This window comes from Acomys minous (genome assembly GCF_964271855.1).
Source record: "Acomys minous genome assembly, chromosome: 7".
NCBI classification, from domain to species: Eukaryota; Metazoa; Chordata; class Mammalia; order Rodentia; family Muridae; genus Acomys; species Acomys minous.
In genome coordinates, this window is record NC_140488.1 from 45,967,625 (window position 1) to 45,994,140 (window position 26,516).

Below are 26,516 nucleotides of genomic sequence, written 5' to 3' on the forward strand. Positions count from 1 at the left end.
TGGGTCACAGATTGTGTAAGAGTGGAGGAGGGGAACCGAGTCTTAAGCATCTGTGCGTTCATACTTGAGGTCCTTTACTGTGGGTATGACCAGCTGCTTCAGGCTCCTGCTCCTTGACTTCCCAGAACAGAAGAACTGCCACCTAGAACTGTAAACTGAGGAAACCCTTCCCCCCCCAAATTTCTTTCTCTCACAATAATTTTTAATCACGTTAGCAAGAAGCAAAATTAGGACAGATATTGAATCTTTCAGAACCAGAAACGTGGCTTTCCCAGCCTGTAGGATGTTAATGCATTTCTGTTGTGTGAAAACAACTCAGTTTGTGTAAGTTGCTGTGGCAACTACCATAAATCAAGGTAGCCCTTTCATCTGTCTCTGTATCCCGGCTCTGTATAATGTTTGTCATGCTGAGAAATTAAGTACAATTAACATATTTTATAGATATTTGAGTGGACATAGGAATAAAACATAGAATAAATGTTTAATATTGATATAGGTATACTGGCACTAGCACCCCAATTTTCTTCTATTTCTGCTCATTCTATATTCTCATTGGCACCTTATGTGTTTACATTAGTTTATCTGCCTTATCTGGTTGTATGGATCAACATTCATTTCTGAGGTATTTGTGTAATCAGCAGGCCTGCTTGGGTAACTACAATTTTCCATTACCTTTTTTAAAAAACAGAACATGGCTAAGAGCCATCTTTGGAAACACCTCTATTACAAAAGCTTTCCTTTTATAGCAACGGAATTTCTTCATACCCAATACCTACAATTCCAATAATTTAATAGCCTTGCTTTCTTGTTTATTTACACTTATGTTGAAACATGTTGCAACTTGTATTTGAAGCATTCACTTGTTTGAATTAAGATCTATGGAACTGAAGGTTGTTCATCACAGGGAGAAGATTCAAGATTGTCCCCAGATCAGCAGGGGAATGATGAGAGAATTCATTCATTATCATTCCTGGATTCCAAGGTAGTAGAAAATATGGCAACATATTTTAGGTACTGATTGACATCACATACCATAGCATAGAGCCTGTAGGCCAGACTTGCAATATATTTTCCCTTGGCTGATTCTATAATTCTGTTCTCAGAAAGGCCTTTTCTAATTAATTGGGTTAGTTGCTGCAGGGTAATGAGATGTATAGTAAGACCAGTGAATTTCATGTAAGGGGGTCTATGATGATATTAGGTGATGAGCCAGAAGAAATTGTATAGAATATGAAGATACTGTGGGTAATACAGTTTGGAAATCTTTGGAAGGTAGGTTTAGCACCAGCAATAAAGGTACATCAAGACAGTTTCTGACAAAATCAGCTTAATAGAGAAAGGGTTTGTTTCAGCTCATATTGAGCTGAGTACATGATGCCAGGGAAGAAAAGCAGAAAGAGCTTCAGGTTGAAGCATCTGGTTGTATTATGTCCAGTCAGAAGAAGAGAGCAATGAAGGCATGCGTGTTCATACTTGCCTTGCCGATACAGTCCAGGATACCTACTGCATACAGCTGATCTAACATTTTCCAAATTAACAATTAACCCTAGCTATCATGAACATGCCAAAAACTGAAGTTCTTGGCTCACACGTTCATAGCATATATAATAGGCAGTACGGAAGTAGAATTGCTTAGAATGTACCTGGAGTCAAATAGTATATTCTGTATTTGATCACATGGATCATCAAATTCTAAACTTGTTCATTTTCCCAGGATTGATAAGTCCTTTTTTAAAATCAAAGTTAGTCAGTTAAAAAAATGAAGAAGTCATGAATAAAAATATTGAAAGAAATGCATAACCTTAACTGCAAAAATGCTGAAGGTCCCTTCCCAGCAGACACAATCTTTCTTTTAGTCTCATGAAGCTGTTTATCCTTTACTGGAGGACCAGTTCTCAACTTGCCTTTAAGACTTAGATAACCAGAAGAAATCTACTTTGCTACTTTTACCATCTCATATCCATTTTCTTCTCTACATCTCTATACAGAATGAGATTCTATTCTTTCTCTTAGACTATTTGGGAGGTCAAATGTCAAGTAAAACCAAGAAGGAAACTTTATACATGAAAGTAATTGAAGAAAGAGTAAACATTTATAAAATAAAATTGGAATATATTATGGGGCAATAAATTATGGCATTTATTAACAACAATGTGCATAATTTTGCATCTGGGTGAATTAATTGATATGCTAACACTTGTAAGAGATTTTGTATTCACTGTGCCATTGAGACCAGCTTAACACAATGCTAAAATTCTAAATATGACTAGAGTAAAATTCATCCTAAAGAGAATGTGTTTGCTGGAAGCAGGACAGAATATGGGTTGGGTATTTAAGTGAGAGGACAAACTGATCTCTCCTGATGAAATAGAAAAGAATACAGAGTTTTTGGGTTTGCAGAATATGCCAGCTAGACTCTGTGAAATGAACTTCTGGACAATATTTTTGTACAGTTTGAGGATGGTTCAATGGGTCTCATAAGGGTTCATGTGTTGGAGATGTGGTCTTCATCATGTCAGTGCAGAGGTACTGGCAATTTTTTGAAGTGGGGTTTAGTGTTAGGCCATTGTCCACTGTCCTCAGGAGGGATTAAGTTACGGCTTGGGGTGTCCTTGAATTTGTTTTTTTTAATAGGTTATTTTTGTTTTTCTGTAGTTATTTGAGACAGAGTCTTGTTATATAACCCAGACTGGTTTATGGTTTATAATTCATAATTTGATCTTCCTGCATCTATTTCCTTTATATATTTATATGTTACATATGTAACATTTATGTTTCCTTTAGATATATGTATATATGTGTATATATGTGTGTATGTATGTGTGTGTATGTGTACATACATGTGCGTGTGAATGTGTGTGTGTGTATCCCACCTGGTTCCTTAAATTAATTTTCGTTGAAAGCCTGAACCTCTGCCACTGTACAAATATGCTACCAGAGGGCTCAGGATTAGACATTTTCTTTTTTTTTTTCACTTTCTTAATTTCTACTGCAAGAGTTTAATGGCGCTTACAGCATCTGAGAGAACAGATAATATGTTGTTTCATTGTCACAGTTGAGTTTGAACTGAACTGGAAGTCAAGAGACTTAAGCTTGATATGATCTTTCAGTGTGACACATGCACCAGTGACTTTCTTGCATGTGAGATGTAACCTCACCTATTGAGTTTGGGAAGCAGTGCCATGACATCACAAAGAGCACTTTGATGGAGGAGAATTATTTCTTCATTCACCTTTGATAGCCTAGTGCTGAATATGGTGTTTTATATACAATAGGACTTTACTGTATTTGATCAAAAAGAAACATAGCATAGTGCAGTCACTCTCTCTGTACTCAACTACCTTTTCAACCCCCAATGTCTTTTCAATGGACTTAAAATGTTAAAGTGTGTCCTATTTATCTTGGATTTCAAGTCCTTCCATGGATTACATGTAGGATTAACTTGAACTAACCCCAGTTACTTTCTTACTCCCTTGATTAACATGTTGATCCTTAATGTAGTCTTCAAGGTAGCTGCGTGGGTAGTCATGTACTTTATGTTGTGTACATGGTCAAATAGCAGGAGTTACTGTTACTAGTATCAGCATACCTAGAAAGTGGCAGGGTCAGGGGTAAGTGAGTTCCTTGATGAAATATATTTTTTTACTGCTTCTTTGTATATAGTACACAGTTAATCTCAGTTAAAAGATTTTTTAAATTCCACATTCTTGGCCCCATCTGTACCATATTTTGGAGTCCTTGGGTTAGGAGTGGGTGTGGTGGGCTTTAATAATCAGAAGACATGACTAGTTTCCCTTTGAGCATTAAAGCAGTCTAAGATTTGACATCATTTTCTCAACCTATGCACAAACCATTCTATAGTACCAATTCGAAAGAGCCACCAAGTCTCTATCTATATAACTTTTTCTCAAAAGTCATCCTGTTCTGGCATTGATGGAAGGAAATGAAGGATGTATGTAGAAGCCAAAATATTGTCTAACGTTTTACCCAGAGTACAAACCCTATTTTTTAAGCTTTTTTTTTCCACTTGGCCTTGGTTTTGTGCATCAGCTTTGTAAATGTCATCCCAGGGTTTCATGTCATGGTTAATTTGTAACTAACAATGCTCTAGTTTTGCAATAGAGGGCATGTTATAAAGATGGAAAAGTGTTGCTATCTGAGAGATGCAAGTGGCTTCTTGGGCGTGTGCCGTAAGTAGTTTTCTGCTGGGGAACATTAACACAGCTAACAAGTCAGAGGTCTGAATAACTGTTTGAAGTCCATATGCTCAGGAGGTAAGGTCTAAAAATGGCCATCCAATATCTGACCCTCTAACCAGCCTTAATGACCATGATAGGAGAGTACTTTGGTGATAATATGGAGATATGATCTAGAGGGGGATGAAGGAAGGGTAGAGGAGGTAAGAGGCCCTCTGTCCTGCTAGGAGTGTCCTTAAGGCCTTAAAGTTAGGCAATGGCAAATGACAGTAGAGATGGAGTGAAAAGAAGTTTGGATAAGTATTAAGGCAATATACATTATCACCTTTACCATTAGAAGAGGGGAATAAAAACAAGGCAAGGCCTTTTGATTTGGATCTGTCTATAAACAGTGGTGCAATATGGAAAGTGGAGACATGGAATGAAACTGAGGCGGCGGGTTTGAAGAGTTGAGAGAGAAGATGTTTCCACTTGGAAAGTGGGATTTCCCGATGGAGGCTGCAATATGAGCGGACAAACAAGGTCTATATGTCCAGTAATGGCTGAGTAAGGGTACAGACAGACAGGATGAATTAGGAGGAGTTCAAAAATATAGCAGTTTAGTACCTAGGGTGAGAGCACCCATGAAGAAAATGAAAGTCTTAGAAAGTGGTCCTGCCCAAGTTCCATGGATCTCTTCTCTCTAACCACTGGTGTTTGGATATTTGTGACTCTACAGCTGGCTCTCTGTTTTACAGGACGTTTTCATGCTTAGAAAACTTTAGGGCTTCCTCTCTAATAATTAAAAAAATAATTGTAAGAATAAGATTGTTCAGATCTTTTTGAAGTGAGAAAAGACTCTTTAGATGGCACTGAAAAATGTCGCTAAAACAAGAATGTTATAACTTCATTTTCCTCTTGTTTGAAAGTCCTCATGTGGCTTTCATATATTTCACAGGTGCATGAGTGCCAGCTTGTTATGTTGTGCATGACTTGATAAACTATTCTCCTTCAATCTTGACTGGTCGTTTCTTATACGAGTTGTTCTCGTTTCATATCACAAATGTTATCTTAAGAAAACACCAACTTAAAACACACACACACACACACACACACACACACACACACACACACACACACACCCAAAATTCTACTGTGTATGTAACATAAACAGAGAGAGTGCTTGTGCTGTCTAATGATTCTTCCCACTCATAAAACTACTTTTAGTTCAAATGACAAGTGATACAATTTCCAAGAATTTAAATTGGCATCAGTATTTTCACATGCTATTATTATATGTAAATGAACTAATGACGTGGTATTCCTATTGTCCAGGCAAGCTATTTCTCCTACTCTCTTTTCCTAGTAGACATATCACTAGCCCTTAGTGATGACAGAGATTACCATCCCTCATTCATTGCTGAACTCTCCAGCAAATGCTTTCTTTAGTTTTATAAATCAAGATTGGTGAATCAAATAGTGTTTCATATATCTGAGCCCCGTGGTTATCTCATTTCATGTTTTGTAGATCTTCATTCCAGAATGTCAGTGTTCCTCTATTTGCTTTTCTTGGTATTTGGACTTCAGGCTACAATCCATTGTGTGCAACATAAAAGCTCTGAAGGCAAAGCAACGACCTGCCATTTGCCCCAACAAAATGCCGCTCTCTATAAGATGCCATTTATCAATGCTGACTTTGCTTTCAGTCTATATCGGAGGCTATCTGTGGAGAACCCAGACCAGAACATCTTCTTCTCCCCTGTGAGCATATCTGCTGTGTTAGCCATGGTCTCTTTTGGATCTGGTTCTAGTACCCAAACTCAGATTCTGGAGGTTTTGGGATTTAACCTCACAGATACTCCAGTGACAGAATTACAGCAGGGTTTCCAGCATTTAATCTGCTCACTGAACTTCCCAAAGAATGAACTGGAATTACAGATGGGAAATGCAGTTTTCATTGGGCAGCAGCTGAAACCACTGGCAACCTTTCTGGGTGATGTGAAGAGCCTCTATGAAACGGAAGTCTTTTCTACTGACTTCTCCAATGTTTCTGCATCTCAGCAGGAGATCAATAGTTATGTGGAGAAGCAAAGCAAAGGGAAAATTGTTGGCTTAATTCAAGACCTCAAACCGAATGCTATCATGATTCTGGCGAACTATATTCATTTCAAAGGTAAGGCCTCAAGATTAATTTCTAGTCTAGTATTCAGATAGAGAACTCAGGAGAATTTATGGTCTCTCTATCACTGGCATCAGTAGTTGTCCCCCATACCACAGTGATATTTCACTATTGTCCCTGTCTGTGGATTGTATTAAATCATTCCAAAATGACACACAGCTGTGCGCATGAATCCAGGAAATCTCTAGGGAGATAACACTTTTAGAGATGTGGTTGACAATGTTATGAATGTTTTGATCATGCTAGGCTAAATAATTATAGTTTTTAATATATTTAATGAAATGGGGAAAGCCTGTGCTTGGCAAGTCAATCATATTGTATCTAAGAATAATATGTCACTTACTTGGTATACACATTTGGATATAGTGAAAAAATACTTTTTATTATATGTTAAGTACCTACTATGTGATAAAGATTATGCTACAAAATACATACCATTAACGATTTTCAGTGATATCCTTCTAAGCAAGTCCATCTAAGCCTAAATGTGGAGCTTATAGCAAGTGTCATGTGGCCTCCTTTCCAAAAGAGCTGCATCTAGATGATGCTTCTAGGCTCTATAGGTGCTGTCATTTATGTTTGGGTGAGTGAATTTTTTTTGGCATAAGCCACACACCTATGTATCCTGAAAATGGCAGAATATACTGTTGCCTCATTTCAACCATTTTTTCTGGAAGGAGAGACTGTTTCAGATAGGTGTAGATAGTGTGGTGTTTCTAAACATAGACTGCTGCTAGTCCGGCGGCATTGGAGAGGACTTCTGATTTTCCCATGTGGTAATTGGATGGCTATGGCAGCTGGCTTTGTTTCTCTGATCATCTGATACAAATCATGTATAGTCACTTGGAAGACTGGTTGACAGTAGGCGTTCTTAATTATTAGATGCATGACTAATGATTTCAAGGAAACATCTCTCTTCTTTCTGCTTTTAAGCCCAGTGGGCAAATCCTTTTCGCGTATCTAAAACAGAAGAGAGTTCCAGCTTCTCAGTGGACAAGAACAACACAGTACAAGTGCCCATGATGCACCAGCTAGAACAATACTATCACTTCGTGGATGTAGAGCTGAATTGTACAGTACTTCAAATGGACTATAGTGAGAATGCCCTTGCACTTTTTGTCCTTCCAAAGGAGGGACACATGGCATGGGTGGAAGCAGCCATGTCAACTGAAACACTGAAGAAGTGGAACCATTTACTTCAAAAAGGGTAAACCAACTTAGTGGGAATGGGGGTCTAGGGCTGGGCCTAACTGTGGAAGTGAGGCTGAATTAAGAAGGAACCTAGAAGTCGGAAATTACTCAGAAGCATCTGGCAGTGGTATGATGTCAATAATATACTGTGTGCCTGACACTTCTCTGGATACTTTCCACAGTGTTCCATCTAAGCATACTAGGAAACCTCCAAAGGAGGTAGTGTCATGGATATTTGTCAAACTGGAAATTCCCATAAAGAACCCCAATGTGAGTGTACGAGGAACCTGATACCTTTTTAGGGACCAAGTCAATCTTTGGGATGGATAAGATTTGATGTTTGCAGTACAGTGGGTAGTCATTCTGAGATAGACTAGCAATATGGAAAACCGTGAAGTTCCTAGACACTACCCTTTGATCTCCATGCCACCAGTCCCCTGTCCTTGCTCAACGCCACTCATTTTTCTGATGATGAGGGGTCAGGACACCACGTGTTGCAGCCCAACATTTTCTGAGTCAGAGGCCACTTCTTCTACAATACCTTCTGTGGCTCTGGTGCCATGTCAATGGTTGTCAATGCTCAGAGAAGGAGTAGAGTTGAATGAGAGAAAGAGCTACACTAATGCGGTCAGTGTGGTGACTGTCCTATCCCCCTTTCCTCATTTCACACAGATGGGTTGAATTGTTTGTTCCCAAGTTTTCCATTTCTGCCACATATGACCTTGGAAGCACACTTCAGAGGATGGGCATGAGGGATGCCTTTGCTGAAAGTGCTGATTTTTCTGGAATCACAGAAGACAATGGTCTAAAACTTTCCCATGTAAGTTGGTGGATTAGTCTTTTGCCATATGAGCTGGAAAGGACATTGAGAGTCAAATGATTCACTCATCTCGTTTGGTCAATGGGGCTCATGTCTACAGAGGCAGTGTCATTCTGGTAGGTCAGTATCATATGAGTCATTCTTGTTACTCTAAGTCACTTTAGAAGTAATTTTGTGGGCTGGAGTGGTGGGTCATCAGATAAGAACAACGCTTTTTCTTCCAGAAGACCCAGGTTAAATTTCCAGCACCAACATGGCAGCTCACAACTGTCTGTGACTTCAGTTCCATGAGATTTTACTCCCTCTTCTGGCCTCTGCATCTACCAGGCATGCCCAGGCTGTAAGGACATACACAGAGGCCAAACACCCAAATACATATATAAATAAAGAAATATAATTTCTACCCCTAACCTTCATGTACTAAGATGACTCTAATACAATGGAAAGTCTTAATGATCAGAAGTGACTGTTGTAAGGTACAGTTGCTAGAGGATGTAAGAGGGGCATAGAAGAGATAACTTCTAGAGATGGAAGGTGATGGGGAATGAGATGCTACCCAAAAAAGCAGCCCTAAAATCAGAGAAATTAATTAACTACCGTTATCAAAGTAATGTTCATATCCAAGCAGCATCAACACAATATGATCTATTTCTTTTTGTACTTCCAACTTACCCAGAGGCTATTGCCACAGTTTCAGGGAGCCTTCGGTGTCTCTTTTTCTCCCACAGGCTTTTCACAAGGCTGTGCTGCACATTGGAGAAGAGGGAACCAAAGAAGGAGCGACTCCTGACGCTGGGTCCCTGGATCAGACAGAAGTAGCTTCTCTTCACCCTGCTATTCGATTTGACAGAACATTCTTACTGATGATTTTAGAGAAAAGAACCAAAAGCATTCTCTTTTTAGGGAAAGTTGTTAATCCAACAAAAGAGTAATGGAGCAAGAGGCCATTGAGTATGTGCATATCATAATGAGAAATAAACATATGATGTAGCTTAATGTACTTGTTGTGGGCTTGAACTTTTGTCTTTTGTGCAAGTAATAAAAGTGGACCTTGTCATGACTACATTGGCTGGGGAAGAGGCAAATCCTGTGACCAAACATGCAGATCGTGGTGGTATCTAAAACTAAAGGAATGATCAATGTTAGTAAAGCACTGTAAAGCTGCTCCTCAATTAGTTAAGTCTAGAAAATTTGACTGGGTTTGTAAATGCTTTTTCATGTATCTTATGGACAATAGTTACAATATAGGTCAAGTCTGCATATTACAATATTCCAATAGTATGATAATGAACATGCAAGAAGAAGTGGCTTCTGTATGAGCTTCACAGTAACTACTGCTCTTTATACCTATTCGGGAGGAGTCTATAATTTTATCTACTTCTAGATTTTTAATAACACTTCTTTCACTATACTATCAAGTCATACACTCAGTGCTTTCATGTAGGGATGTGGCTTTTGTGACCTAACATGTATTCAACAACAGAACAGGGTGAAATGCATTTCCTCATACAAGCCCACATCCTCACTTGCAGATCTCATTGTGTTTACTCATAAGCTATTGATGGAGGGATAATTCATTTGCATCATATAGTATATGCACTATTTTTCATATTTCTTTCTAAATATTGCATAATCTTCTCCTTGGTCTTGTGAAATTTTCCTGGTTAACCTGTGTATTTGTCTGTATTCTTCAATAAAATATGATAGTTTATGTCACCAGAACACGCACTGCCTATGTATGCCATGTGATCTTCACCCACCAAAGTAGATTGATTCTTGATTTATTATGTATTCAAGCACCCAGTATTACAACATGGAACACAGATAACACAGGGAGTGTTAATTATGTAGTAGCCAAATTCTATACCCAATCTTTCCAACAGGAAATTAGGAACACATGTATAAATTCTATATAGATGTGCGTCCATATTATAATAAATAAAATGTCCTTAGAAGATATTTTTATCTATTTTTCTTCTCATTAGTCACATTCACAGGGAGGATTACATATCTTTTCTATAATAGTTACTTTGGCTTTGTGGATAAGTAATTGGAAACCCAGAGAAGGATAATGACTTAAGTACAGGAAAAAGGTCACACGATGTTTGATTTTACTGAACATTACAATACTGGTTCTGTTCCTTACACTATTCTGTGATCTTGGGCAAAGCATATAAACTCTGTAATGTCTTTTCCTTGTGTGCAAAATGTAAATGGTATTAATATCCATGTTGTTGCAACCTTTCCAAATCCTATGAGATGCAGTGAAAATGTAAGACACCCCCAAAACAATGTAGGCTATTGCCACTGCCCTTGGTTGCCCCTTAGAACTCCAATATAAGGCCCTATTGCTGAAGATACTGACCAGTTAGGAAATAGGACTGAGAGGAATTGAGTTCGAACTGACCTGAGGAACCTCCCTGAGGACTAGCTCTCATAGTGTCTGATGTGCTATGCAAGCTGCCAAGGGAGAAAAACAATCAATAGTTCTACTCAGTTGTAAAGCCTGTGAATGACCAGCCTGGTAATGATGCAATAGTGGCGCTTCTATCTTTGAAGTAATCAACAGCTGTTGAGTTATATTTAAGGCCCATTCAATAGGAGGGAATTCATGCCAGATATTGTAAACCTGGCTAATCTTTCCTGGCTGGAGAGGATGTAAACCCTAGAGAACACACTGCTACTATTCCCCCAAAGCAATATAATCTCCACCTGTTTTCTAATACTTATCCTTATACACAGACAAGTAAATGTAGCTTCTTTTTTTTTTTTAATACATTTTTATTAATTTATACATATTACATCTCAGTTGTTAGCCCATCCCATGTATCCTCCCATTCCTCCCTTCCTCCCACTTCCCCCCTACTACTCCCCTCCCCTCCCCTAAGTCTGTGTGTGAGGGGGACCTCCTCCCCCTGAATATGCTCATATGGTATCAAGTCTCTCCTTGGTGACCTATTATCTTTCCTCTGAGTGCCACCAGGCATCTCCGTCCAAGGGACATGTTCAAATATGGGGCACCAGAGTTTGTGTGAAAGTTAGATCTCCTTCTCCACTCAACAGTGGAGAATGTCCATGGATTGAACTAGAAATTGTCATAATGAGTGAGTTCACACAGAAGCAAAAAGAGCTAAATGGTATATACTCACTTATATCGAGACACTAGTCCAAGGTGTACGTCCCCATGAAAAACTGTACCTACCAGAATAGTGGGTAAGAGGGGAGGACATCCTATTGAAACTTTAGGTGGGAGAAGCCTGGGAGAAAGAGGAAATGGAAGGATCCAGTGGGTCCTGGAAAACTATAGGCGAGTCTGGGCCCTGGGGTCCTCTGCAAACTGTGGCGACAGCCAAGGAAAAAATAGGCAGCTTCTTTTTTTTAGTGAATTGTAGAGACTATTACAGAAACCCACAAGTGATCAATATGAAGAGAACAAGTAAATGTTGGGTACTCAACCTAAACAGATACATCTCCAACACAGCCATACACCTAGGGTCAGTGACAATTGTGGAAAAGCAGGGAGGACATTCTAAGAGTCAGAGGAGCAGTATGCCTACTGCTAGGTAGTGTCTTACAGACATAGGCGCTACACCCATGAAACCTCAACAATATGGCTGCTGAACAAGAACTGCTTAATGACGATAAAGACAGGGCAAACCAACATGGATGGGGCAATCTTTCACAAGGCATCACCCATAGATGAAGAATTACCATAAATGGCTATTGAGAAATATAGGATCAGTTTTCTCTACGGATGAAGTTCCTAATGTTATCTACTACCAAGCAGTTAGCTCTAAATAAATGTCTATATTGGCAGCAACATTATATGCGTTTAGTAGGTGTGTGTGTGTGTGTGTGTGTGTGTGTGTGTGTGTGTGTGTGTGCGCGCGCGCGCATGCACGCTAGTTACATTTCTGCTGATATAAAATACCACGGCCAGAAGCAACTTTTAAAAGTTTATTTTGATTTATGGCTTTAGAAGAGAAGTCCATAATGGTAAGGAAGACAACGTAGCAGATTATCACAGCAGGATAGTTCCTGATCACATTTCTTCAAATAGGAAGCCAAGAGAGCAAGCTGGAAGTTGGACTAGGTTATAAACTTTCAAAGCCTGCTCCTAATGATGCATTTCCTCTATCAAGACTCCACACCCTAAAAGTTCTATATCCCCAATCCCAAATAGCACCACCAAGCAGGAGCCAAGCATTCAAATGTGTGAGACTGTGGGAGCCATTTCACATTCAGACCACCACATTCCACTCTGTTGTCCTTATAGGCTCATGCCCAGAGCATAATGCAAACTGTCTCCGTAGTCTTTCAGTCTCAACACTGTTTAAAAGTTTACTCTCTTCTGAGACTCGATGTAATCTCTTAATTGTCATGCTCGAATTCACGAACTCCATGTTCGGGGTCATTAGTTTTCAAAGGTTTTAACGGCTCAGCATCTCCACCTTTGCCACTTGTAACATACATCTCTCTCGGCATGGTACTACTACTCTATTGAGCTCTTATTGGCTGATGTCTCACGACCCTGGCAGCCCCACCCCCACCCCCAGCTATTGGGAATCTCTAATACAATTCAGGCTCCACTTTCACTGCTTAATGCAAAGGCCTCTTGGGGCCTTTTAGTGGCTCTCAGAAACAGTGAAGAAAAAAAAAACTATAACTCTGCTCACTTTTGTATTATTCATGATCCCAAAACATGTACAACACGGATGACACTGCTAAGTTTGGCTGCCATCTTAGGATGGACCTTTGCCCATTTCTACCACATTAGCACCAGATTTTGTGTGTTGAAGCAATTGCTTCCTAGAACCCAGCTACTCCTCAGGCTCTCTGCTTTCACAGGAATCTTTTCCTTAACAATGACATTGTCTTTTGTAGCACGTTCCTTGGCATCCCAGTATTTTTTTTTGTTAATGATAACAATACCATAGACTCAGTTATATTGTCTTGAAAATTCCTCTCAGCACTAATGCTATCCAGGCTTCCTCTAGGATGGCTTAGTAAGCTCTGCTAAGAACAGATGGCCACATTTCTTGTCCAAAGTTTTAGAATCTCCCAAACTCCTTCATAAAATAAAACATTGTCAGTGTAATGGTGAATTTTGGTTGCCAACTTGACATGCCTGAACTTAGGCAAAGAACTACAGACAAGAAAGAAATACTAAAAGTGAAGGAATTCGTCCTCTTCAGAGACAAGTTACCCATTAATTATCCAATATAAAGTCGCCAGCCCTGAAATCATATATAGTAGTAACAGTAAATAGACATTTTGCATTTATATACCTCTCTGTCTCAGAGATCATGGGATAGACAACATGGGAAGGGTTGGAGGGAGGAAAAGGAAGTCTGGAAAAGATATAATTATATTTTAATTTTAAAATATCATTTAAAGAACTAAAGTCAGTTAAAGTTGATTTATCTGAATAAATGATAAAGGCACAAAGACAAAATAATATGCACATAAAATAGACTATTTTCTTTGAAGAGAAGGAAATCTTGTATATGTAAAGCTTGAGGACATTAATCCAAAAAGGGTAGTCATAACTATTCAAGTCCTCTATCATTCCTTCTATATGAAGCATCTAGATTAGTCATACTTGTAGAGACAGAAAGTAGGATGAGCATTGCTCTAGGGAGCAGAAAGTGATGAATTATTCGAGTTGCATTAGATCTAGATATCTGTAAAACACTGTTTGTACTTATTAGTACTGCAATATCATCTTAAGTATTTTTGATGGCAGAGATCATATTTAATGTTTTATTTTACCACCTCCTGTGAAGGTGAAGAGTTCAGTGGTGGAGCACTTGTCTGGCATAAGTGAAATACTAGGTTCACTCCCCAACAATAAAAAAGTCAAGACAACAAATAGTAAAATTAAAATTACCAATATTGGATAGTATTAGATATACTTCTATACAAATGAATAATAAGCTTTGTGCTACATGTCTGAATCAGTTAAGGTGGTTTTAACAAAGTATCATATCCAGGGTGGCTATAAACAAGAGAAATGTGTTTCTCACATTTCTATAGGCTTGGAGTCCAAGGTCAGAGTGTCAGTGTGTTTATGCTGGCCAGCGTTGTCTTCTGGCTTCCTGATGTCCAACTTCTTCTTCTTCTTCTTCTTCTTCTTCTTCTTCTTCTTCTTCTTCTTCTTCTTCTTCTTCTTCCTCTTCTTCTTCTTCTTCTTTGAGACAGGGTTCCTCTGTGTAGCCTTAGCTGTGCTGGACTCACTTTGTAGACCAGGTGGTCTCAAACTCACAGCGATATGCCTGCCTCTGCCTCCAGAGTTCTGGTATTAAAGGCGTGCGCCACCACACCTGGCACTGATGTCCAACTTCTTATATGAAGATATATATATTTTACATGCTGGAACAAACTAGTTAGTGCTCATGTACAGTTTTTAAATAGATGCTAATTGTCATGACTGCTTTGCCCTAATGACCTATTAACATCTAAATGACTCTTTCCTAACACTATCACTTTGGGGAATAGAACTTTAAGGCACAAATGTTAGTGCTCTTAATCATTCCAGCAATAACACAATGGGAAAAACAGATAAAAATGGGAAATGTGATATTTGGATCACTGTAGCAAGCATGATTGGCTATGAAAGTCTATAAATTTTAAAAGCGATAGAGCTGTTACTATTGAAGTGTGGGGCTAGCTCTTCCTGAAAGGACGCATTCTAGAACTTAGGAGTCCTGTTAGTAGGCAACCTGGAAGTTTAGTTCTTTCAAGGGCTAGCTTACTTTCAGAGATGTCTGTCTTTATATTTTAAATTTACATTTATGTACATACATATGTATGCATATATGTATATATGTATGTATGTACATATGTATGTATTTACCATGTGTCTGTGTGCATGAGCCTATAAGAGTACATGACAGAACCATATCCATAAGAAATGCATAGCTATATTTTGGGCAGATATGGTTTCTTATGTCCATTTCCCATCAAAATTTGGCAAGAGATTATCAATTACTTTGAGTGTCAAACAAATGCTGCTGGAATCTGTTGTGTAACAGTCTATTGCCCTTCCTGATTATTGAGGTCAATGACCCTTATGTACATGGAGTAATGGAGAGTCTGACTCCAGTTGTTAATAGCTGATTTCATGTAAGCCTCATCCCTACCTCATTTCTCGTGTTTCACATCTGAGATAGCTGATAAGAGAGGCAATATATTCTCTGTTTTGTCATTACGAGAGGTTCAAACCACATGGGCCCTTTTCTGCATAGATAATTACTCACAGACACTCCATCCATAAGAACCATAAGAGCACACACGTGGGTCATTTTCTCACTCTCTTGAGCAGCATTAGGTGCTGTGATAAAACACCATGACCAAAACACCTTCCAGAGGCAGATTTTGTTTGGACTTGGGGCTCAGGAGTGTTATAGTCTATCACTATCATGGCCTCACAGGCACAGCAGCTGGACCAGCAAGCTTAGAGTTTTTATCTTAAAATAAACAGGAAGCTAAAAGAGCACTAAAAATGATGTGAGACTTTTAAACCCTTAAAGCGAGCTGCCAGTGACACATTTCCCTCAACAAAGACCTATCTCTTAAAACCCCACCAGATAGGATGAGGGACATTGCATTCAAATGTTTGAGACTTTAGGTGACATCTCTTTCAAATAGCACACAAGCCATTAGCTTGGGTCTTCCTAAATCTCCGGAAAAACTCTCATTTTGTATGAAATGAAACTGTCACTCGTTTCGTATATGGTGATACTATCTGAACTCATCTCTCAACCAATATTTCCATGTCAGTACACCCTCTGGCTGGTGCGGCCAAATGAGCATCTACTTACTATCTATTCCCTAAACACAGGCATCCTGAAATGTTTAAGCTGCATCCATCCATATCTCATAGTTAAAATGCTTCTAGCCAAACTTCAGGAGAAAATATATTCACCCCCTAGTTTTTATGATTTACACCCCGCCTCCCCCCCCCCCCAGCTTAGCACTGTAGAAATTGGGAGCAGAGTCTCCCAGTAGATTATTGAAAGTTACTTTTCTGTCCATCCATTGGTTTTCTGAGCCCTGAATTCTTCCTGCTGGGGATACATAACCATAGAAGATCAAGATTAAAGCTAGTTTACTGTATCATTATGGAACAAGCCTGCATTTCAAAGTATCCTCTCTGGACTGGAAGCCTTAAGCAAGTATGTTAGAGTTTCTGGTACTGTGACAATGTACCTAAGAAAAAGTAACATGGAGAGAAATATTTGTTTCAGCTTATGGTTTCAGAGATGCAAGTATATGTTACTTGACCCAACTACTTTGAGCTTTTATTGACACACAGATTCATTGCAGAGGATATATAGTGGGCAAAATCTGTGTACCTCTGGGCAGTGAAGGTGAGGACTGGGAACAAGGTATACCTTTCAAGGGCACATCTAGAGCGACCTACTTCATTCAACTAGGTGTCACCAAGCTACTATAAATAATGCTTTAACAAGCATGCATACAGCTCTTTTGGTGATTAAATGTATGTGTACCTCATATGACCTTATAGAGACTATGGAAGCATACCTAAAGCCTGCACATGTTCAAGCTGAATAGTGTCTTAGTACCTAGAAGGGGAAGAGGAAGTGGACATGGGGGTCCCACCCCTAACCAAGAAGCTATTTGAAATGAATATGCACCCCTTCCTTTGTGTTCCCACAAAACTGATATGCACTAGCAAATGGAGAATTGATTTTCTTGTTGTTGTTGTTATTGTTGTTGTTGTTTTGAGACAGGGTTTCTCTTGTAGTCCTAGCTGTCCTAGACTCACTTTGTAGACCAGGCTGGCCTCGAACTCACAGCGATCCACCTGCCTCTGCCTCCCGAGTGCTGGAATCAAAGGCGTGTGCCACCACCGCCCAGCTAGAATTGATTTTCTACAATGGAATGTCGCTGGGTTTATCAACCACATTTGCCCAAGAATACTAGGGGGAAAAAAAACAAAGACAAACATGTTTTTGTGGATTATTTTTCTTGCTTCATTTTGTTATTTTGTTTATTTGTTTAGATAGATAGATAGATAGATAGATAGATAAGTGAGTCATAGAGAGAACATACATTTAGGTGGGTAGGAAGGTGGGAAGGATATGGGGAAGAGCTGGGGAAAGGGAATCATGATTGAGTTATATTATATGAGAATTTGAATTAACATTATATAGAAAACAGATACCAAGGGATAGGAACTGGCCAGTTAGATGACATACATATAACCAGCTTCCATAGACCCCCAATTTCTCTGGGGCAAGATCTGGATTCTAGTACATTTTCATTTGTAAATTTATTTAAATGAAAGCTGTTACAAAGTTTACTCTCCAGTGAATCCATATCACCCACTTGAGGTCTTTGCCACTTAGATTTTTGTTTTGACCCTTAAGACTTGAGGGGTGTGGAGAATTTCATTCTGATTTTAAGGGTTATTTCTACTTATGGCTTTTTAACTTCAACTTCTTTGCAATTATGGAAACCATCACTTGTCTTTAGACAGGCTGTCTCTGTGCCTAAGTTCTCCCATATCTTTAAATGTCTTTTCCCCCTCTGACCACCAAAAATTCACCTGTTTGTTGATTCTCCCAGCAGCTGCCCTCGAGGGACTGACATTATCCCCATAGAATAAAGTTAAGTCAGACATTGGGCACTGCTTGGAAAGGCTCTATTCTGTATGCAGTATTTTCCCTTTAGTCACTGTGACCTTTGCAGTTTTCAGAAGCCTTTAAATTTTGATTTTAGTAAGTGACCAGCCTTTACACAGTGATTCTTTATGGGAACATTGGCCTGCCATGAATTGCTCCAGCTATATTCAGGGAGGAAAAGTTATCTGTCTCTAAAGTTTCCTGAGTTATTAGAATTTGCAGACTAGACTGAGAAGCATTGTTGTAGAGGAATATTGAACATGTATACTAAGGACATGTGCCAGAAAGGTTACAATAGCAAAGTAATAAGGAATGTTTTCAAAGACCCCAAATACTCACTGTATGGAATGCAATACATTGTAGTATAATCAGAGCACGTCTTCCTCTTGCTCACTTAGAGTTACACCAATATAATTTATATTATTGGTGGCTATTGTGAAAGGTGTTTTCCCCTAATTTCTTTCTCAGCCTATTTAGTGCTTGTTAGAAGGGCCACCCATTTTTTAAAAATTACTTTTGTATTTAGCCACTTTTGCTGAAGATATAAGGTGTCTAAAGGGATAAGCTGGGTTTTGTTTTTGTTCACAGTGGTGAACTGAAGGATTCTTTAGTGAATACATAAAGAATGGAGGAAGTTCTGACTATTGTGTATTGTTTGAGCCTGACGACTGGTAAGTGCATCTGCTGGGCTGCTGCTGCTGCTGCTGTTGCCATCATTTGTTGGTACTGGAACTCATCTTCTTCAGACTTCCAATGTACACTGAAGACTTAAGGCTCTCCAGGAGCCTGTTAGGTGTGCTGCTGAGCTTGTGTACTGAGAAGCTATTGGGTTCGCAGCTTCTCCAGGGTGCAGATGGTCATTATAGGACTACCAAACCTCTATCATGTAAGCCAATCTAATAAATCCTCTTCAGATATGTACTAATTTTATCAGTTCTCTTCCACTATGAAACCATGGCTAATACATTTGTCAAATACAAAACATAAAAAAAAATTACAATGTGAGGTACTACCAAAACCAAGCTGCATATTTAATATTAGTCCCAGCAAAATCCCAACACATTAAGCTGGAAAACTTAAAAAAAAAATGTATGAATTTCTAGATTCAGCCAAACCACAAAAATTAAACTAGGAAGAAGTCAACAACCTAAACAAAACCATAACAAATGAGGAGATTGAAATGGTAACAACAAGCCTTCCAGCTAAAACATGGCCAGCACCAGATGGATTCCCCAAAGAATTCTACCAGGCATTCAAAATTCTACAGTGAACTTTTCTTAAACTATTCAGAAAAAGGAACAGGAAAAGAAAAAAAAAACAGAAGAAAGGAAAGGAAAAGAAAAGAATCAAAATGAATATCCCCAAATTCCTTTGCAGTCAGTATCACTGCAGTGTCAAAACCAAGTAAAGGCGTATATGGTGCTGGGTTTGCTTCTGGCCTCCGGGAGTCCAGACACCATTGCACACCAGTGCTGGAAAGAATGAAGCTTAACTGGACGGGTGGGTTAGTAAGATCTCAGTCCAAAGGTGGTGGAGGTAGAAAAGCCTCCTTCAAGATGGTTTTCAGTAAAATAGCTCTCCTTTACTGGGGGCGGGGGAGATAAGCGCTGTATAAATCTTGAAGGTATGGTCAGAGGTTTTCAGGATGAGTGTACATCATTGGCTGGGGCTGAGGTGCTGGGAATGCTTCATTTGCATGAAGAGGAATTCCAGGTGCTAGCTGGACAGGTCCTTATGAGGAAATAGGAAGTTTTAACCTGAGACCTGGCCTCCAGGCAATGTGACTAACTGAAGGAAGCGTGGCAGAGGTGGGGAGTCAAAAGGCTACGTGCTCCCAGGCATGCAGACCCAGAACAGGAAGGGAGTGGTCCTTACTCCTGCTGGTCTCAAGATGAGATTTTCAGGATTTGGACACTCAACCTCACTCTTCCTCCAATCTGGTTCTCTCGGTCTGACAACTCCTTTACCCCACAGACATAGCAACAACAGCAAAAGTTAAAGACCACCCAACAAAACGATACCAGGCTTGGATGATGGCTCAGCAGTTAAGAGCACTGTCAATCCCCAGCAACCACATGGTGGCTCATAACCATTTATACTGGGATTTGATGTCCTCTTCTGGCCTGCAGGTGCATATACAGATAGAGTACTCATATACATAAAATAAATAAATAAATCCTTTTAAAAAAAGAACTGTCAATACCAGACAAGAAAAGCTCTTTTTTGAGATACTGTTCAGAGCTGAACAAGGAAGATACCAATAGGCATGTGAAAGTAGATGGAGAAGAGTTCATGAAGCCTCAATCCTACACAAAGAACTGCAGGCAATGAGGGAATGCTCAGAGTGGGAGAGAGAGTCTTCTGCAGAGAAGGGCACATCATTTGGTTATACAGTACCGAATGTTTAACCCGGAATACATACAAATAAATAACATTATACAGACTGAATAGGTTTTATTTAGGTGTATATACATATGAAAATTAATGAAATAAAGAGGCCATACATATAAAAGAGAATAAGGAAGGGCACATGGGAGAGTTTGGAGGGATGGGAGAAATGATGTAATTATATTATAATCTCAAAAGTAAAATTAAAAACTTGTAGATTTTCATATGGCATTTTCACACATCATTTGCTTTAGTTTACCCTTCCTCCCTGCCTCTTCATCCAAAGAAAATGTAGTTCAAATATAACCACTTTGACGAAACAATCTGTCATTCCCATAAGCAGATTCAATGTCTCTATGGGACATATGCCTCTAGTTTCATTCCCTGACACCTTATCCTAGCACTAAACACAATCTACTTCAGTAATTTATTTGCAAGTAAATGAATGGAGCTGGGGACCATGTTAAGCAAATAGAACCAGACTCGGAAAATCAAATATTATGTATTTTCTCTCATGTAGAGTCTAGGTCTAAGAAGGAAATTAAATTAGAAAAGGAATTAACAAAAAATAAGGAAACCAGTGGCAAGAGAGGGACATACAAGTTGTGTAATGAAGGCATCAATTTATCTGCAGTATCTGACATACATGTATAAAAATATGATAACAAGCTCCATTGTATTATTCAGTTAATGTACATTAATAAAATTTGTTTGTGCATATGCAACTAGTTCCATTTGAAAAAAATATACAAAGAAGCCCCACTTCCCTGATGGCAAATCTGCTAGAGTCAGCTGAAGCAGAGTAATTGGAGATGAGGTCTAGGCATGAATAAACTTTTAAACCTCAGTGATTCTAAAACATTGCCGGAGTAAAACCTATTCCTTTTGGTCTGAACTCTGTGCAAACAAAGATTCCTCAAGGCTGAGTCAAAATTGCCACTGTTACCATTTGTTTCTAGCTTCCAGCAAAGAAATAGCACAAAGCTGGGACCTTCTTCTGTGTCAGCCTGGAAAAACACCCGTCCTGCTTCTGTTAATATTAAACTGACGCTATCCATTTCATAAGACTATTCAGGACCAAAAGGAAGCCACTGTCAAATACAGACGTGGTGACAGCTGCAGGCTCTTGAAACTACGTTACACGTTTTCTCCTTATTATAAGAAGTTCCTTGAAAGTCTGGTCTCTGTAGGGGAAGCCCCTGGGCTTGGGATTTTGACTCTTTTGCATATAATATCACCCTGGAGAAAGTGCTGGAGTAGATCTAGAAAATCACCCTTAGGTTACGTTATTTTCTATGGGCAGAAAGTTCATACAAATAGTGTGTGACATTTTCTTAGTTAAGTGAAACGGCTAATTTAACATGTCAGCTCAGCTTGGCTGTGGTGCCTTGATTTTGCTACCACCTTCAATGCTGCCGTGAAGTTGTTATTTAGATGTGATTTGCAGCTCACTGAGATAGTCAGTAACTCCATTTCTCCTGAACGTCTATAGAAAAATAAGGAATGCTGCCTCTGGACCGCATTGATCTTAACAGTAAATCCTCAGCTTATTCTTCGCATTCCTACCTGTTGGTATGCATGATATTTTACTTGCCAGCCCCTAACAATCAGGTAAGTAAAAAAAACATTTTTTTGAGACAAGGTTTCCCTGTGTAGCCTTGGCTGTCCTGGAATCTCTTTGTACACCAGGCTGGGCTTGAACTCAAACTCACATTGATCCACCTGCCTCTGCCTCCCTAGTGCCAGGATTATAGGTGTGGGCCATCATGCCCAGCTGGAAAGTAAATTCATTAAGTCTCCCTCTCCTCCTCTCCCCTCCCTTTCTCCTTCTCCCTCCCCTCTCCCTCCCCTCTCCCTCCCCTCTCCCTCCACTCACTCATCTCCTTCCTCTCCCTCTCTCCCTCCCTCTGTCCTCTCCCCTTCTCTTCCACCTCTCCCCTCTGTCCCGTTCTCTCCCTCCCCTTCTCCCCCTCTCCTTCCCCTCTTCCCCTCTCTCTCCCTCTCCTTCCCTCCTCCCTCTCTATCCCTCTCTCCCTCCCTCCTGCTATCTTTCCTCCCTCTCCCTCTCTCTCTGCCCTCTCCTTATATACATATATTATTTCCTCTTGATCTTCCTAGTACAAATTGAACATTTTTCAAGTAAAATGTGTTATTTTTCTGTAACAAACCACACTGATTGATCATAAAGAGTCAACCCATTTTTCTCCTGACACAGGGTTTCTCTGTGTAGCCTTGGCTGTCCTGAACTTGCTTTGTAGACCATGCTGTCCTTGAACTCCCAGAGATCTGCCTGCCTCTGACTCCCTGAGTGCGGGGATTACAGGCATGAGTCACTGTGCCAGGAAAACATACAACCCTTTTAATAGCTCATCCTTTTATCTCGTAACTCCCAGGCAGGTTTAGTCCCTTAGGAAGGTTCCCTCTTTCTTATGTATGAATGTATGGCCAAATACAAATTGTCATTTGCTTCTTCTTCTAGCTATTTAATGATTTAATGAATAAGAAAGACAAATAATTGCTCATGTATTGGTTTCATGCCCAAAGGTTGTTAACATCTGTATACAGTGGCTTCTAATAATATTTCAACACTGGATTTTATCCATTCCTACTGCCTTTGGCTCTGTCCTGTCCTACTCTCATAGGTGCCCCTGTACTACATTTTCCTACTGCCAACTCATTAAGTTTCAGTCATCTGCTTCTCTCTCAATGTTTTAGGCAAAGCTTAGCATCTATTCTCCCTACGTCATACAGCATTGTCATCACGCACATGTGTGTCACCGCTTCTTTTGGCTGTTGCTATTTTTCTAAATTTTTCTGATTCATGGCTTGTCTACAAAGGTTTTAGACTTTTAGGATGGCAACATAGTAAAGGGAGATGTTTGTTGCCTGATCTTTCCTACTGAGATGTAAACAAACGTCTATTCACCCCAGATAAAGCAACAATGTCAGTTCAAAGAAGCAGTCTCATCCAAATCTATCTTGGTGAACCAGGGAATTCAGTGGGATTACTTTAAGAAGCATAGATGAACAGTTGGTTACTTACAAGAATGTGTGTGATCTCAAAACAGCTGCGTCACTGAAATTTTTTCACATCAACGTGGCTAGTGACCTCCCCCAAATACTGTATTGATGGAGCCCACCTTTTCTAAATCTACCGCTAGTGCACTAGGGCACCTCTGGGGCCCAGGTGAATGCTGGGGTAGATGGAATATCAGTTGAGAATCTGATGACATCACTCCTTTTTATGATGAAACTTAAAAATACCAAATCCCATGAGGGTACTAGTGGTGGCTGTCATTTAAAGAAGGCAATGTCTATGACATGTGCAATGGACAACATTTACAGTGCTTCACTCTTCCTTGGATTTTACATTATTTTTGTTCCCTGCCCCATATTGTTCCTTGCACTTTGGAGGGCTTGATACAGATACATGATTATTTTCATCCATTTAGAGATGGATATTGGATTGCTGCATCACAGCAGTACTCATTTATGCCCAGAAACAGTTTGGCTAAGTATAAGCCTTTGTAGTAACTGGTACCCATTACAAAAAGAAGCTTCCCTGACCATGGCCCAGAGCAGCAATAATCTTTGTGTGTAGACACAAATGATTAGGAGGCAATTAAGTCAATTTGACTGCCATATCATTTCCATTAAGCAAAACAGGAGCAGTAGTTTCTCTACTAGGGCCTATGACCTCCCAGATACAGCTCTTTGTCTTACAATATCAAACATGGGGCTCCTCATGTGGACAAGGCCTTACATATAATTGGAAAGAAGTTGTTTGTACCCTCAAATAATCATGCCACTATTACATTAGAGGACACATCTTGGCTTGCTAATAGGATCAACATAGTATCTGTAATTAAGAAGGAATGTTGGTGAATATTCCCTAGCAGTCTGCATAGAGTCTTCTGACTTCCCAAACTTAGACATGCTAGAAAGCAAGAAAGACGCTTCCAGCTGCTCCCAGCTTGATTTCTCCATGTCCTGCAACTATAGTATATGGTGTGGTGCCTTCATCAATGAGGTCTTCCTGTTTAATTCCTGCATGGTGAAAATGTATAGCGTAGCAAGACTCAAAACCCTACCTCCCATATAATTCATGGAGATGCAGCCCACTTGTGTTAGTGCAAATGTTCATTTAGCCACCAACCCTTTTTCCGTCTATGCAGGGTACCACCTTCTGTGATCCCATGCCTTAGTTTATACATTTACATGCACAGGCTGTTATCATATTTTTTTCTCATTCACCCTTGTCATTCACCCCTTGTGAGGGGGATACCTGACTTTAGCGCTCTAGAATCCACTATATATGTTGAGGGCACTTCCCACAGCATAGGTGAGGGTTTAAGTATGGGAATGTAGATAAGCTTTAAACACCTGTATCGCCAAGAAGTCCCACTCTAGGATGGGTGAAAACCACGTGGAAGCTTCACAGATGAAGCCTCACTAGCCTATATATTCTGTTGAGTCCAAGTGTACCTAAGTTGGGTTATGTGCCACTGGGCAGAAGCCCAGGGTGAGTGGCTGTAATATCAAGTGAGTGTCTGATCATAAAAACCCTTTCTATAAGGGAATATTAATAGGAAACTCCTATCTCATGCAAGGATTTATGGCTATTTTGAATTCAAGATGGAAACAGTGATGGCATGGCTTAGAAGTCAATGTACCACAACAATCCCTAAATATATCTGGAGGCTCCTTTGGACTCTCCATTTAGAATTCAGCCAAGTTAGGCAGATGAGACAGTGTAGAAGCAGGTTACAAGTTCCATTTTTTCTTTCTTTTTCTTTTTCTTTTTTCCTTTTTCCTTTTTCTAGATTCTGGTGCATTAATTTGTGCTCCAAAGTAGGTAAAACCAAAACTCCATTTATATACATTTCTTGAAATAAGGGAAACATTCTTTTCTGGAGGACTGAGTTAAGGGTCTCTTGTACATACCTAAGTGGAATCCATATTTGATGCACAGAAGGAGGTAAGAACAAAGGTCTTTTTTGTAAGTCAGTAGGGCTTATCTGAGGAAGTATGCATTACAGGACCCAGTCAATCATAATAGAGTGTATACGTTATGTATACATTATAATGTGTATAGGGACACTGAAAAAACAGCATTAAGAGAAACCACTTATTTAACAAATCCATAGCCTTCTGTAATAATAGTGAAAGTGGCTTTGAACTTGATAATCAAGTCTTATGAAGATCAAGATATCCAAAGGAAGCACACCTGTGGTTTTGGTTTCTACGTTGCATGGGTCCTGGGTGCAGAAAGCCCACTCTAAGTTAATTAATAGAGCAAATGCTCGTAATTCTGGGTATTGCCTAGATTTTGTGTACTTTCTTCATAATTATTTTGAATATGGACCTTAAAAAACCGTTGCAAATTCCTTGACAGACTGGGTTAAGTAATGTGGGGAAGGAACAGACCACTCTGAAGGAAGATCACGGAATTTGTGAGAAGAGTATTTGGTCTGGAAAACACTTCTCTGTGTGATTCCTTTCTCAAAAAGGAAAAAGCAAGCCAGTAAAGGAAATAAGTAGAGAACACTTATTATTTGGGACAATTTTTTCTTTCATTGTACTTTGCTAGAGTATTTGTCTTTTATTTTCATATAAATCTTTACTTTTAAAATAAGTGATATCTGAAAAGATATTGTATTTTTTGGACCATAAGATGCACTCCTCGAAGCCTGAAAAGTGGGATGGGGAAATTAGGGTGTGTCTTATGGTCCGATTGTTATTTTTATTGTTTTTCTTGTTTACTGCTCTAAAAACTGGGTATGTCTTATGGTCTAAAAAATAAGGTGATCCATATTTATAGATTGAAACACCTACTATTTTAAAGATGACAATGCTACCCAAACTAACATACAGAGGCAATGTATCTTCCACCAAACTCTAAAGGACACCTTTTCACTTTTTAAATTAATGAATCACTTTTAACCTACTGGGTCCAATTATGCCCATATGCACATGGGTGTGAATACAACTACTAAGACATGGAAAACCTACCAGGGGCCACACCCCAAATAGCCAATATCTCCTCAGCTAGGGAGCGTCTTGGGAGCTCTTCTGTACTCTATGCTGCCAGTTTGAACTGGCTTGATCATGTG

General features: G+C 39.4%; 2 protein-coding genes across 2 annotated transcripts in view; one reads left to right on the forward strand and one right to left on the reverse strand.

Moving 5' to 3' along the window:
- Positions 1 to 23,552, reverse strand: part of LOC311602323 (uncharacterized protein) — a 32,043-nt gene extending 8,491 nt beyond the window's left edge. The window contains exons 1-2 of the mRNA XM_084790248.1: positions 23,447 to 23,552; positions 9,038 to 9,199 (exon numbers count right to left, since the gene is read on the reverse strand). The gene's annotated coding sequence lies outside the window, so the exon portion shown is untranslated. The remainder of the gene's footprint in view (positions 1 to 9,037; positions 9,200 to 23,446) is intronic.
- SERPINA7 (serpin family A member 7) lies at positions 5,718 to 9,600 on the forward strand (the record flags this gene model as incomplete). The annotated part of the gene is made up of 4 exons (XM_084790246.1): positions 5,718 to 6,348; positions 7,288 to 7,561; positions 8,218 to 8,365; positions 9,094 to 9,600. The coding sequence occupies 4 exons, from the start codon at positions 5,718 to 5,720 to the stop codon at positions 9,295 to 9,297; spliced, it is 1,257 nt and encodes a 418-aa protein (XP_084646372.1). The 3' UTR covers positions 9,298 to 9,600.
- Positions 23,553 to 26,516: the final 2,964 nt, after the last annotated feature.